Genomic DNA, 13,514 nt, shown 5'->3' with positions numbered 1-13,514 from the left:
TGTTTAAGCGTTAGTGATACAATGCTACACGTGGAGACGAGAAATGGGATATTATTTATGCTATTACCGGTATTCGAGAAATCTTTGTTTCACACTTACAATATATTTCAGCAAAATAACTTTTTAGATATCTGCAAGAAAACTACACAAAATGGGTAAACTGTTTTCACTTGATTGTACAGACAATTTTCAAAAAGGGTTCGAGCGTTCAGGGAGAAGATATTACTTGCATGACGCATTGGCAGAACGAACAAGGCAGACTCGAGCATTTCAACATTCTGCAGCCTTTGCGTTACTGAGCTCGGCAAGCCGCCGCCAACAACTACGTAATTCTCGGCTGTAGCTTACAAGCATGACATGCCTACTCGTACTATGTCACTTTGCCACAATGTACAGTTAGCTGTTATGATCGCTATATTCATCCGTTTCCAGCTTAATTTCATTGATGTAAATAGTTGGCATTTCGTGTATTTTTAGAACTGGTTTATTATTCCTTTTGCCTATTCTGAAGTTGTATGGGTGTGTGCACCTCTTTGACCTCGCTCGTTCCTCATTTCTTTACTTATTGTGGCTGATGTGAAGACTATGCAAGCTTTGCTTGGTGATGGCAACGCAAACAAGCATAATAATAATATCCACAAGAAGATAGATACATCCTGTTTGAGCCCTTCGTGGCTTCCAAAGCTGCGGGGTAAAGCCTTTAGAAGTTATAAAGAAAAAAGTTCAACACGAACAACCCAATCATTGAATGAATGATACGGTAGGAACTTGCCTTCGTAGAGGATAGTAAAGTCAGTGCAGGCAGATCCAGCAGGATTGATGAGGCAAGCCGTGTAAGTTCCTGTATCGGAGTGGTGGAGTCTCTTGAAGGTCAGATTCAGCCGGTCCAAAGACAAGAAGTGTCTAGCTGTTATGTTCCATGTTGAGTTTCCGTTCTTATGTTCAAGTCAGGCAATGTATGCAAGAAGAAAATCACATCCGAAGGCATGGTTTAGAGTAAGTAAAAATGAAAGATTCGCGTCAAGACAGTCAACTTCCCCTTCACTCAAATCAGTTTACAAAGTCAGGGGAAATTCTAGATGAACGAGGGAGTAGGAGCGGATCTAGGCCCTTGTCAAACAAGCTGGGTCTGGCGGTAACTAGTAGTCTAGAAATGTGCAAAGATCTGTTCAAGGAAAAGTGGACTTTGATCGCATAAACAAATTTTCAGCAGTGTTCTGGGCAGTAAAAAGGAGTGTCAATGTTCGTGTCCATTCCCGAATGGATTTCACGACGTCCGCTTACACCCGGTAAAGCCAGAGAGCAAAACAGTCGCCATAATATGAATTCCAAGGGGTTATATTTTCTCAAAAAGGCTCGACGCTCAATACCATAATTTGCATTCTAGGATACAACCACGTTCAGAAGATATCTGATCAGACCTACACCAGTTCAATCAGCGAAGTGTAGATAATAATCTAATTGATTCCTATCGGAGCGCAATTGAACTATGCAACCTTGCCCTGGAAAATATAATTACTTTAAAGCTTTATTGTTATTGCATTCTTGTCTCCGAGGACACTGTAAACAACCGAACGTTACGACACAGCTTTCCGCCATGTGTCCAAATGTGCATTCCCAAGAGTGATCATTCCTTTACACTCCGTTATCATCAATATCATCCTCTACTGCTGTGCTCCAGCAGGGAGCGAAATAGCAGTATAGAGGCGTAGAAAAATATTATCTCTCAACGGAAGTGTCCTTGCTGTTGTCTTTATAGTTCGGCTGAGAGCGCGTGGTTGTGGCGAGTTGGGAATGCGAGGACATTGTTTCCTGAAAAAGCACGCACATTTTAGATACCATACAAATTATACTGCCTGATTTTTGTTTTACCAGTAGCAGAGGGTCTAATGCATACCTTCGACCACGTTACATTGTTCTGAGACGAAGTGGGCACAGGTGGATCTCCAATGTTCTCAATTGTTACCTCCAGAGAAAGGGAGCTGTTCTCTTTGCCCGTCTGATCTCCATGTTTTGCTTTGATTTTCGGAAGACCTATAACAGAGATAGAATTGAAATTTGTAAAATCATGTTCACACATCGACATGTTGCGACACATCCGTTAGGGATCATTGCCAAAGTTGTTGTCGTCCCTGAAACGAACATGATTTGTTGGGGGGGGGGGGGTGCGAGCCAAAATCGCAAGGCAACCGACCTGTACGTGTACATGTACATGCGAATGCGATTTTCGTCGTCCAGCATAGCAAGCTGTGTTCGTTTCAGAGGGAGGGGAGGGGGTCCGAGTACGAAATAAACAATGTTCGTTTCAGGGCCGACAGAACACCTTTGCGACGACCCCTTAGGCCGCAGTGAAAGTGAAGTGTGGACTGGGATGGAGAGCCAAGGATAAATTTATAGAAACGAAAACGGTTCGAGAGTGAGAGCCGTTAGTCAGTTAGCTGTAGAATGTCAGTCCCGTCGGTCAATGTCGTCCAATTTTATCGCATGAGTTGATTGTTTAGTAACTGGTGGTCTTAGTGGACATTATAACGTAACTTATGTGTTCAGACACCCAATGTATAATGAAGTGAGAAAGGAAAAAAATGGAGCTTACTTTGCACCCGCAGGTAAAGTAGAGCCGAATCAGTTCCATTTGGATTTCTGCCCACACAGTAATAGGGCCCTTGATCAGAGCGGTTCACTTTAGCGAACGTTAACACGCTGGAATATGTATGCGCGGTAGTTGTGGTAAAATTCTGCACAATGCCCGAAATGGGGGAGAAATTTAACGATGTCCATGAAATGGTGGGTCGCTCAATTCCACGGAACGTGCAACTCAAGCTGACATTGTGTTGATGCTCATTGCAGACTACAGTATTGCCACTTGTTGAATTCACATACTTTGGCACCGCTGTGACCAGGCAGCCAGAAAATGGTAAATATCAAAAACTTTACAACACCTGCTGCCATGCATTCATCGGTATAATGATGGAACAATCAGCACAATAGGAAAAAATAACGCTTGTACACAATCACGTGCAGTAACAACGTCAACCCCAGCAAAGATGTTGATTTGTTCCGTACATGTATTAGATAGGATTCTCAGGCTGTACAGTATATAGGATAGTGCACGGATCCGAGGAGAATATTTTTCATAATCCCCGAGGCGCTGCGCTCCTTGGAGATTATGAATAATATTCTTCTGAGGACCAATCCGTGCACTATCTGTATATAGCTCGACTTGTCAGGGGTCAGCACAGCCATCACGGTACGCAGTCTTTGGCTTTCACACTTTTTCAGTTAATAATAATAATAATAATATAGACAGGAAAAGGACATAAGGATACGAGTTAAGAGTAACTCTCCATCACTGTAACTGGATACTATAATACAGTCAGAAAGTGCAATAACTAGCCACAAAACTGACAAGTGTAGTGATTCATTCGACGTCCTGACACCTAGCTTCAACACATCTCCGTAGAGCTAACCGACAGCCTTCCAACTTGGAAGGTTCAATGTTATGGAAAGACCAAAGATGGGAAGGCAAGATCAACGAAAACGAGCAAAAGCTACAGTCCCAACGGAACAAAGAATGTCGATTGTTACTGGACGATGACGACACCAGTACGATATTTGACAAAGCGGTCTAACTACAATTCGAAGCAGCAAAGCAGCACACCACCCAACCTGGGTGGGTCATAAATATCAAAGATAAGTAAAGAAAGGGGGAGCTTTGCGAAAACGAATTGTACAAGCCGAAAGCCAAACTCCTACAGTACTCCTTATGCATGACATTGTGATGGACTAGTTGACTACAAAACAAATTGTTTCATACGACGTACGTTTCGCCGTTTTGTTCGCAATTTGAAACTCTTGTCAGTTGTGTGGCTAGTTATTACACTTTCTGACTGTATATATGTTGGACTCAGTAGAGCGTCCAGCCCCTATATGATGTCCAACCCCTATATAGAGTCCATTGGTCCAAAATCCACTGTACAGAGTCCAAACTTGGAATAAACTGTGAGCTCAAAGTTTAGATGGACATCACTCCCTGTATGGAGTCCAGTCAATGGGCTTCACCCCTATATAGAGTCCATTGGTCCAAAATCAACTGTACGGAGTCTAAACTTTGAAATCAACTATAAAGAGTATGTGGACAACACTCCCTGCATAACGTCCAGACAATTAGGCATCCCCTATCCAGAGTTCGAAATTAGACATAGGATCTGCTGTAAGCAGTGAATATTAACCAGAAAACGGCCTCTCCCTTTAATCCTTTACATCATTCACTTCTCAAGATAAAAAATAAGTATTGAGGCGCCACTGCAGCCACTTCATTACATGAAACACCCTACAAAGACCATCCTCAAATCAAGTGGTCTCTTCGCAGACGCTGCAAAATACAATATCTCAATCATGTAGTGTTGCCAAAGTATTGTGCACGCACACACACACATGTACACACCCACACAACGCCAAGAAAATACCTAGAAAAAAACCAAGAATTGAAAGAGAATAATGGAGAGCCAAGGATTAATTATTTGTTTTCAAATTATGCGGAATGCGGAAAGCCCGGCTTCCAGCCGAGTCTCACGCGAACCGTGATTTTTCAAATTATTGTGCGCGCGCACACACACACAAACTTATACAACGCCAAGAAAACACCAAGAAAAGAGTAGAGACACAATACACACGCAACTCCAACAGCCATGCAAACGTCCACCTATTTACACGTAAAGTCAAGAGGGATAACAAATAATTATACGAAACGAATGCATACGTGGGCGGATGCACGCACGTTTACATACATGTAGTAGTGTAAGAGAGTAACATAGTGCAGTAGTCAGCATAATACTAGCACATGCTGAGAGTGCAATAGCAAGCTTCACCATTGCTCATGGCCATGCAAATGTTCAGCAGCACTCAGTTCCGCAAGCTTCTGAAGATCAGCACACCTGCAACAAATAGATAGCACAAGGATACGCTTATTACCGTAATGATGCATGGGAGCACACAACTACCAAGTTCTCAACGAATGTGATGCTCAATGAAAATCCATCCACTCAAAGACCTGTGAACAGGTGACGGTGGGGACAATAATCTATTAGTAATACGAGGAATAAGGTCGTTTGTGCACACTCAAGACACACAGACACACCACCATACATGTAGTGTACACAGTGTTTCACTTCACTGTAACTAAATTGAAATGAGATGATTTGAACAATCTGTACAGCGTTGCCGTCAGTCAGTCTTCCCCAAGATGGAAATGCAATGATTTGTTGTACGAGGCAGTTTCACTGACACAATGTCATGTTTGTGACATCAAAATGGTTACTTCATGGAATACGAGTACATGTATTAGCTTGAGAAGCTTTTTCTTGTCATCGGCATACAAGAAATCCTCCTCCTACTCACTACTAGTACACTGGCACAGCGTTTGTGGATCCCATTGTATTTGACATCATACTAGAGCCTAGTAGAGGAAGGGTGTCGTGGAGTTACATAATTATCACAGGGATAAAAATATATTTCTCATGAAATAAAATAATAATTGATGATAGCTGACGATCGTATACGATTGATGCAAAGTCCTTGCAATTCTTGAGGATTATTACGAAGTGGTTGATTACTTTTAGGGCATTCATTCAAGCAACATCAAACAAACGCGATACGCTCCTTGAAAATGGAAACAAATTCAAGCATAACGACAGAACAGCAGACCAATCGAAACGAGTAGAAGCTTCCTTACCTCAGTCATCGTCCTGCCATGTAGTTGGACAGCCTTTTGACACGGTGGTACAGGCAGCTCTTGTCCAGTCGAACAGGGTATCCTTGTGGCGTCGAACGAAAGAGAGTGTCAGTGTATCTGACTCGTCAGATTGGAACTGTGCTGAACTTTTCTCGTTCTCCGCTTTCTGCTTTCATCCCTCGCTCTGATGAAACCGTTCAAACGTCTTACTGGCAGCAATGGCCAGCCAAACAGGGGATCTTTGTGGCGTCGAACGAAAGAGAGTGTCAGTGTACCTAACTCGTCAGATTTGAACTGTGCTGAACTTTTCCCGTTCTGCAATTTCTGCTTTCATCCCGCGCACTGATGAAACGTCTTCAGAGAACCACAAGACGCTTTCCAGATTTGATTTTGAACGTCTCCTTAACTGTCAGCAACTGCACAGCAGAACTGACAGCCATGGCTGAAGTGAAGAAAGGAATGCGCTGCCATGAGGCAAGCAAAACTGAAAAGGTGTTTGTTCTCTTTCGGGCACAACACACAGTTCAGGACGGCGTGACTGGATAAACTGGACTCCTGGACCGTGAATAGGGGACTTGTAGAAAAAGTGTACTCCTTATAGGGGATTGCGCGGCAGGATGAAGCTGATCAAAACTGAGTGGACTCCTGGACTCTGTATAGTGGATTTTGGACCAATGGACTCTATATAGGGTGCTGGACATCATATAGTGCATGGACTCTATACTGAGTCCTACATATAGTATCCAGTTACAGTGATTGAGAGTTACTCTTAACTCGTATCCTTATGTCCTTTTCCTTTCTACATTTATTTATGGCTCAACATCCGAGTTTCAAATAATAATAATAATAATAATAGCAATGAAAAATATCAATTGTGCACTCATAATCATGTATAAACAATTAAAATGAAACAATTCCAGAACGTTTTCGTGTGACCATCATCAGTGGAACATCGTCACATAGTAAGAATCACTAAAACAACCAGTTATATAGCTAGAGTAACATGAAAAGAAGCGTGAGAATGCAGCACAGCTAGCGGTTATGCATAACGCGTGTAGTGTGAACCTTTGCAGTGTATCTGAGAATGGTAGCAGTAGATGAATGTGGCAGCTGTGAGTGCGTGTGAACAAAAACTGGTGAGTGCGTATTATTTAAAAAGTGTGAGTGCTACAACATTTTCTTTTTGCTTGCATAGAACAGGGTCACGTGTGCGAATATATACAGCTTCCAACACCTGCAACTGCTTAAAGAAACGCGCGCGACAAATAACACTAAACCAGGAATCGTCAAACAACTTACGACAATCCGGACTGGACACCAAATGCTTGTAGATGGCAGACTTGCTCTTGTCGATGTCGAACTCCTCCTCGTCCGTATCACTCTCATCCTCCACTTCCCGTTCCTGCTCACCCTTACTTTCCTCCTGACCATCCTGTTCATCCCCATCATCATCCTCCATCTCCATCTCCTCATGCCATCGCTTCTTTCTCCTTGACGTGTTCACTGCTGCGCCCGTACTTTCACCTGCCACTACTGGTTCCGCCTTCTCCATTTTTCTCAGTCGTGTCTCCGCTAGTCTCTGGCTTCTCCTCAGATTCGTTTTTCCTCCATTTTCATTTCGTTCTCCTGGTGATCTTTCCGTTACCGCCATCGGGTTTGTTAATGAACGGTCGTCCGGTGGTCTCCCATGCCGTGTTGTTGTCGTCAAGAGTGACACCAGATTCGTGTGTTGCGCTACTGTTGAGTCCGGTGTTGTATCCGTTTCTGGTTGTGTTGTAATACTGACAGGCGTAGTAGTAGGCAACGGGTGTTTTCTCGGCCTCCCACGCTTTGGCCTGCCTGCCCTGGCCGCTTTTGACAACAAGGACTTCCTGGTTTAGTGTTATTTGTCGCGCGCGTTTCTTTAAGCAGTTGCAGGTGTTGGAAGCTGTATATATTCGCACACGTGACCCTGTTCTATGCAAGCAAAAAGAAAATGTTGTAGCACTCACACTTTTTAAATAATACGCACTCACCAGTTTTTGTTCACACGCACTCACAGCTGCCACATTCATCTACTGCTACCATTCTCAGATACACTGCAAAGGTTCACACTACACGCGTTATGCATAACCGCTAGCTGTGCTGCATTCTCACGCTTCTTTTCATGTTACTCTAGCTATATAACTGGTTGTTTTAGTGATTCTTACTATGTGACGATGTTCCACTGATGATGGTCACACGAAAACGTTCTGGAATTGTTTCATTTTAATTGTTTATACATGATTATGAGTGCACAATTGATATTTTTCATTGCTATTTTACGACTGTTGTCTCCTCGTCGGTTATTTAAATAATAATAATAATATCTTTATTAGGATGACCCAGAGCTAGATGCTTGTCGCCACCAAGGGACTAGCTGTAAGCAGGGAGTACAGTAACAATTATGACTTTGCTGGCCAAATAGCTGAGGCTGCAGTCACCTCACCAATCATCTCATATTTTCAATGTTCCTTTTATTTTACTTTAACAATTTCGCAACCTCTCTCTCCCTCCCTCTCTCTCTCTCTCTCTCTCTCTCTCTCTCTTTCTCTCTCTCTCTCTCTCTCTCTCTCTCTCTCTTTCTCTCTCTCTCTCTCTCTCATTCTCTCTCTCTCTCTCTCTCTCTCTCTCTCTCGCTCTCTCGCTCTCTCTCTCTCTCTCTCTCTCTCTCTCTCTCGCTCTCTCTCTCTCTCTCTCTCTCTCTCTCTCTCTCTCTCTCTCTCTCTCTCTCTCTCTCTCTCTCTCTCTCTCTCTCTCTCTCTCTCTCTCTCTCTCTCTCTCTCTCTCTCTCTCTCTCTCTCTCTCTCTCTCTCTCTCTCTCTCTCTCTCTCTCTCTCTCTCTCTCTCTCTCTCTCGCTCTCCCTCCCCACCCACTCTTGGTGCGTCTAGGTGGCTATGATGTCGAGACCCTAGGTCGGCGGAGCTCCCTAAACCTCACCACCACTGCCACGATTCAGGTTGTGCGTGCTTCCCCTAGCTGCATCTCATGTTTGGCATTAAGTGGTCTTTGTAAAAAAAAAAACAAAAAAAAAAACAGTGCTCTGTAGTACTTTTTCAAGCTCAACAAAAAAGGAAAGGCAAGTTCGCAAGGCAAGGAAACATGACACAGTAACAAAACACAATCTGACAAATGAAAAAACAATACCAATCCTGATCTTTTTTCTCTTTACATTGCCTCAGCCTTTTATGGTTTTCTTATTGTTCTGGTGGGAGTTCAGGCCCCACATGTTGTGTACTCTTGTAAGTCCTGATCTGTGCATTTTTCTCTTTGAATTTTCTCACCCAATTAATTTGGGGGGGGGGGAGGGAGGGAGGGTGATGGGCAGTATGACCAGTGCTCAGTTTCCAATGCAACATTGTTGTTGAGATTTGAGATGCGTGCGTGTGTTGGATTTCTCTTGTTAAGGTTCCATAGCAAACCTATTTACGATACAATACAATGTACTTGCTTTCATTTGTTGTTCAGTTACCATGGCAACGTTGTCGTTGACGTTGCAGACATACATGTACTTAAAGTCTTTGTTACCAGTTATTCATGCGCAGCTGTAATTGCACGTTCACATCCATGTTCAACTTATACAAATGCCATATTCATGGTGCTCAAGTAAGAGTATTGTAAATATGTCCACTTGTTCAATTACCTTCCTGTAATAAAGTCACTTGATTGAGATTTCACACGGCAGCTTTCAGGCTGGCTCTTTGGGGTTTGTTTGGCTAGCTTGCTTTGGCCTACTCTCGCTAGGTATAGTGAGAGCAGTCCAAAGTCTAGGGCTCTTTCCCCTCACCCAGGGGATTATGAAGAATAACCCCCTGGGTCAGGAGATTTTCAGCACTTGAACCCCTGACAAGTCGAGCTATAGGTTGCTAGCAGGAAATAGCAAAGCTAAGATATAATCAATCCCAGCTACGGTTCCAAGCACTTTGGTAGTTCACATTATTTCAAATCCAGACTTCACCTGCTGCATTTAATGAATGACTATCTTGACTTGTGCTCGTACACGGATATCACGGTCTGAACAACACTGGAAGACAGGAAAATCTTCGTGACTAATTCTTACCATTGACTGTGACGTGCGTGATGGCTAACGCTGTGGAGACGATATTACTTGCTGTGCATGTAACATTGTGTTTGTAATAAGGATTGCGCACTCGCACGTTGCTCTCCATGTACATTGATGTAAAGTATGGCTTGCTTTCATGGGAACTGTACGAAGTGGTCCCACTAAGAACAGGATTTACTTGCCAGGCGAATGTCGGCTTAGGATTGGCAAATGCAGTACAGTTAACCACCAGAAAGCCTCCTTCCAGCACATACAGATATGGCTGCATACGAGCGTCAAATTTTGGACCCACTGCAACAGAAAAATAACAAAAATTTGAGATGGCATCAATTTCTAAAAGTTGTTGTCCTTAATGTGGAGCTTACCCTCCTGACCTTCAAGCAACTTATTTAAATTTGCATAAAAAAAACTGCAAAAACACTATTAGCTAGTAATTTATGTGACTAATGCATTCTGTCCGTTTTAGCCTTTCTTCCGTATATGCACAAATAAGCAAAACAAAAGCAAGTTCATGGACACGCAAACAAGCTAAAAACGTCGCCTTCTCACCGTTAACCGTTAATGTGGACGAGGAATTAACGGAATCCAAATAATTGCTGGCGTTTGTATATGAAGTGCTATTGGCAGTGCTGACACAAGTGTAGGTTCCCTGGTCCCAGTAGGAGATATCCTTGACTAACAGTTGGCTCCTGACTGAAGCCGGCTTTGAGGAGGTCGCATTGGTCATGATTCCTGTTTGGACCATCGATTCTGATATCGCCAAGTCATTTTTGAACCACGAAAATGATGGCGTCGGATTACCATAGCTGCCACATATCAACGTTAGCGAGCTGTTTTCGTACACTATGCGGTTAGCGAAAGCAGCAGTTATATTTGGAGGAACTGTAAGACAAAGATACAGAACAATGCAACACGTTGTGCACGTTCACATACAGTGCGGATCGCCTATAGGGTTGTCGCCTATATGGTTGCCGGCTATAGTAATAATTATACATCTTATAGTGATCTTTTTTTCTCAAATTCATTTTCGTAAACCACCCCTTTCTGTACATATCGGATCGGCTATAGTAATAATCGGCTATAGTAATATCGGCTATAATGATACGATTTCTTTGTCAAAATGATTTTATTGCATACATTTTTCATCGGCTATAGTGATGATCATAACAAATTATACATCGTACATGGCAAGATCTGATCGCGGCAGTCAGGAAGCGCTGGTACGACTATGATATCCCTCGGATTCGAAATGTTTGGCGTTGGCTGCGCTTGTTGTTCCGGGGAATCCTCGAGCGAGAGCGTAGGCAGTAAGGAGTACCAGCACTGAAGCGCTACCGTGGTCTCCGCTGATATGTTGGAGAAGGCATTCAGGTAACAGCGAAGACGATCAGGGACGCGGAGAAGCTTCTCCGTGACATACGACATCACGCGTCGATCGACTTGCCACTTGGAACGGTTTAAGCGGTGATGAGTCAAGCGATGGCGACCCAGACTGAGACTCTACTCCCACTAATCAATCCTGTAGATATTGTTGATATGTTGATCGAATGTGTTGAAGTGTTTCTCTTCCCAAAGAACACATTTGTTGAGCACAGCAACTGTACTAAAATTGAATGTAAAATGAAGCCTAGACTTGGATTAACACTGTTAAAATATAATCCCGAAATTATCCCAGGACGAGAATTGGTACGGACCTCGGCGATAATTTAAGAAGGAAGTTGATTGGTCGAGTCAGTGGAGTCAGCTTTTTTCGCTTGTTGTTGTATACTTTATTTATAGTGGAAATCAAAACAGGCAAAATGCCTAATAACATTGGACCCACTGTTGTAGCTTTTTTCGCTTCAACATCACTTGACAGTAGACTGACGCATGACTGTGATCTGAAACACACGAGACGTCCATCGAACCTTCCATTCGGCAATCCAACAGTTTGGAAGTTTTCAAATCGAATGACGAAGATTTGTCGTGTGAAGGATTCATTAAACATTTCGTGTGCTCTAGATGTAAGTCCTGAATCAGTGACTACAATTTGGCAAAATGTCGCAAAAGCGGAAGGTCCGGTGATGGCGGCGAACAATAATATCCTTAGAAAAGAAAAGAAGAAAGGTTGTTGTAATCGCACAGATTCACCATTCACTGCGGGAAACTGTGAACTCACCATATATGTCCAAATGCGCTAGTGCGCTGAAAGTCGCCCCTCCGAGATCAGGTCGTGCACTGTCTTGGTTATTAGCGTAGCACTGGTAATGTCCAACGTCTCCGTATCGAAGACTGCGGATGGTTAACGTACCATTATCGGCTGCCAGAAAGAGACGCCATGACGGGAAGAGAGGCTGGAAAGACGAGTAATAGGGTAAAGGAACGGTAAATCAACAAGTACAAGTACAAGATCTGGTTAAGTTGGTAGACAGTTAGTCATCAGTCGTAACGCTTTGTCCTTCTCCTTTTTCACACTAAATCAACAAGTAGATATACCTCGACAACCAGTGATACTATAAACTGCATGAGCGCAAGGGTTGAGTTCGGTACAGAGGATTTTTTTCTGGTTAGGAGAGCTTAGAAACAAGAGGTGTTCTCAGTGTGTTGAGAATGTTCCTGTGCCTGCTTACGTGGCATTGGTAAAAATGGAATGACACTGTAAACGCGTCGAACCTCTGATACTTGGTCATGCACAACTTGTGTGTGAAACCATCAAAGAGGCTAAATTTAGGATTAGAATAGATTCAATCGAAAAGAGCCAGATTGAAACCGTACAAGACCTTCTATTCTACTCTGTTCCGAGTTTGGCCTTTGCTTTTGGGGTACGAATAAAGAAACTTCTTCGTGTTCAACGGTTTCTGAGTTTGAACACGAAATTCTAAGCTAGTCACCGGAGCTAACCGCTGAGCAAGCCATTCACCCCAGGCTCAATTGCCTGTGTGCGTTGCGTCAGAGTTTGATAAAGTTATCATGTTCCCTGGTGAGTATTCGTGACCCTCTCTAGTGGCATATTTACTTATAATTACCAAAACAAAATACTTTTCTCAAAACGCGAAGATTCCACTGTAGCCATCCACTATATCGATTTATCTTCACTCTCCAAACGGTCTCTGGGCTACACCAATCACTAAAAGAAAAATGATTCAAATTTTCGGGCAAGGCCCATCTTCAGGAATGTATGGATAAAACACAATACTAGTAGGGTAAAGAACTACACGGTAACTGCAGAACCTTAATGGTTCCCATTGCCATAAAAAAATACACAGGAACACAAACACACTCACCACAGCGTCTTTGTACCACGTGATCCTGGGCTTGGGAATTCCATGCATAGCACAGATGAACTGGGCTACTGAACCTTCGGATGATTTAATGTCTTCTGGCGCGGATAGCTGGAATGGACGCACTGCGATCATAATTGGTGTCAGAAAGCAAAGGACTGATTGACATGAAAATATAGGATATTTTAAAAGATATCCAAAAAGCAGAGAAAGAGATACTCTTGAAATCATGCTGGCTGCCATACGTAATAATGTCGGATAAAGTGTTATAATTATGCTCTCTTCTTTGCGGTTCCGATGCATGTTCTCCATGGTAGCGGGTTCGTTATTCTGAGCTTGACATCACTTTCATTAATCACACATCACCTTTCTGATTATTGAGCGTTGAAACCGACCCTAAACCGACCCAGAAGCGGAAAAACACTGAATTTCTTTATTTAG

The 13,514-nt window shown here is 43.0% G+C and overlaps 1 protein-coding gene across 1 annotated transcript in view; it reads right to left on the bottom strand.

Annotated features, from left to right (window-relative positions):
• Positions 1-10: 10 nt before the first annotated feature.
• Positions 11-13,514, bottom strand: part of LOC135829294 (hemicentin-1-like) — a gene marked incomplete in the record, with an annotated part of 59,825 nt that continues 46,321 nt past the window's right edge. Inside the window, 8 exon segments of the mRNA XM_065341697.1 lie at positions 11-24; positions 773-935; positions 1,898-2,034; positions 2,594-2,890; positions 9,811-10,104; positions 10,363-10,695; positions 11,972-12,146; positions 13,077-13,198. Of these exon segments, the coding sequence (XP_065197769.1) occupies positions 11-24; positions 773-935; positions 1,898-2,034; positions 2,594-2,890; positions 9,811-10,104; positions 10,363-10,695; positions 11,972-12,146; positions 13,077-13,198 (1,535 nt within the window).

Source organism: Sycon ciliatum, chromosome 13, assembly GCF_964019385.1.
Source record: "Sycon ciliatum chromosome 13, ocSycCili1.1, whole genome shotgun sequence".
NCBI classification, from domain to species: domain Eukaryota; kingdom Metazoa; phylum Porifera; class Calcarea; order Leucosolenida; family Sycettidae; genus Sycon; species Sycon ciliatum.
Note: the sequence above shows the minus strand (reverse complement) of the source record. Positions and strands in the feature narration are given on the sequence as shown.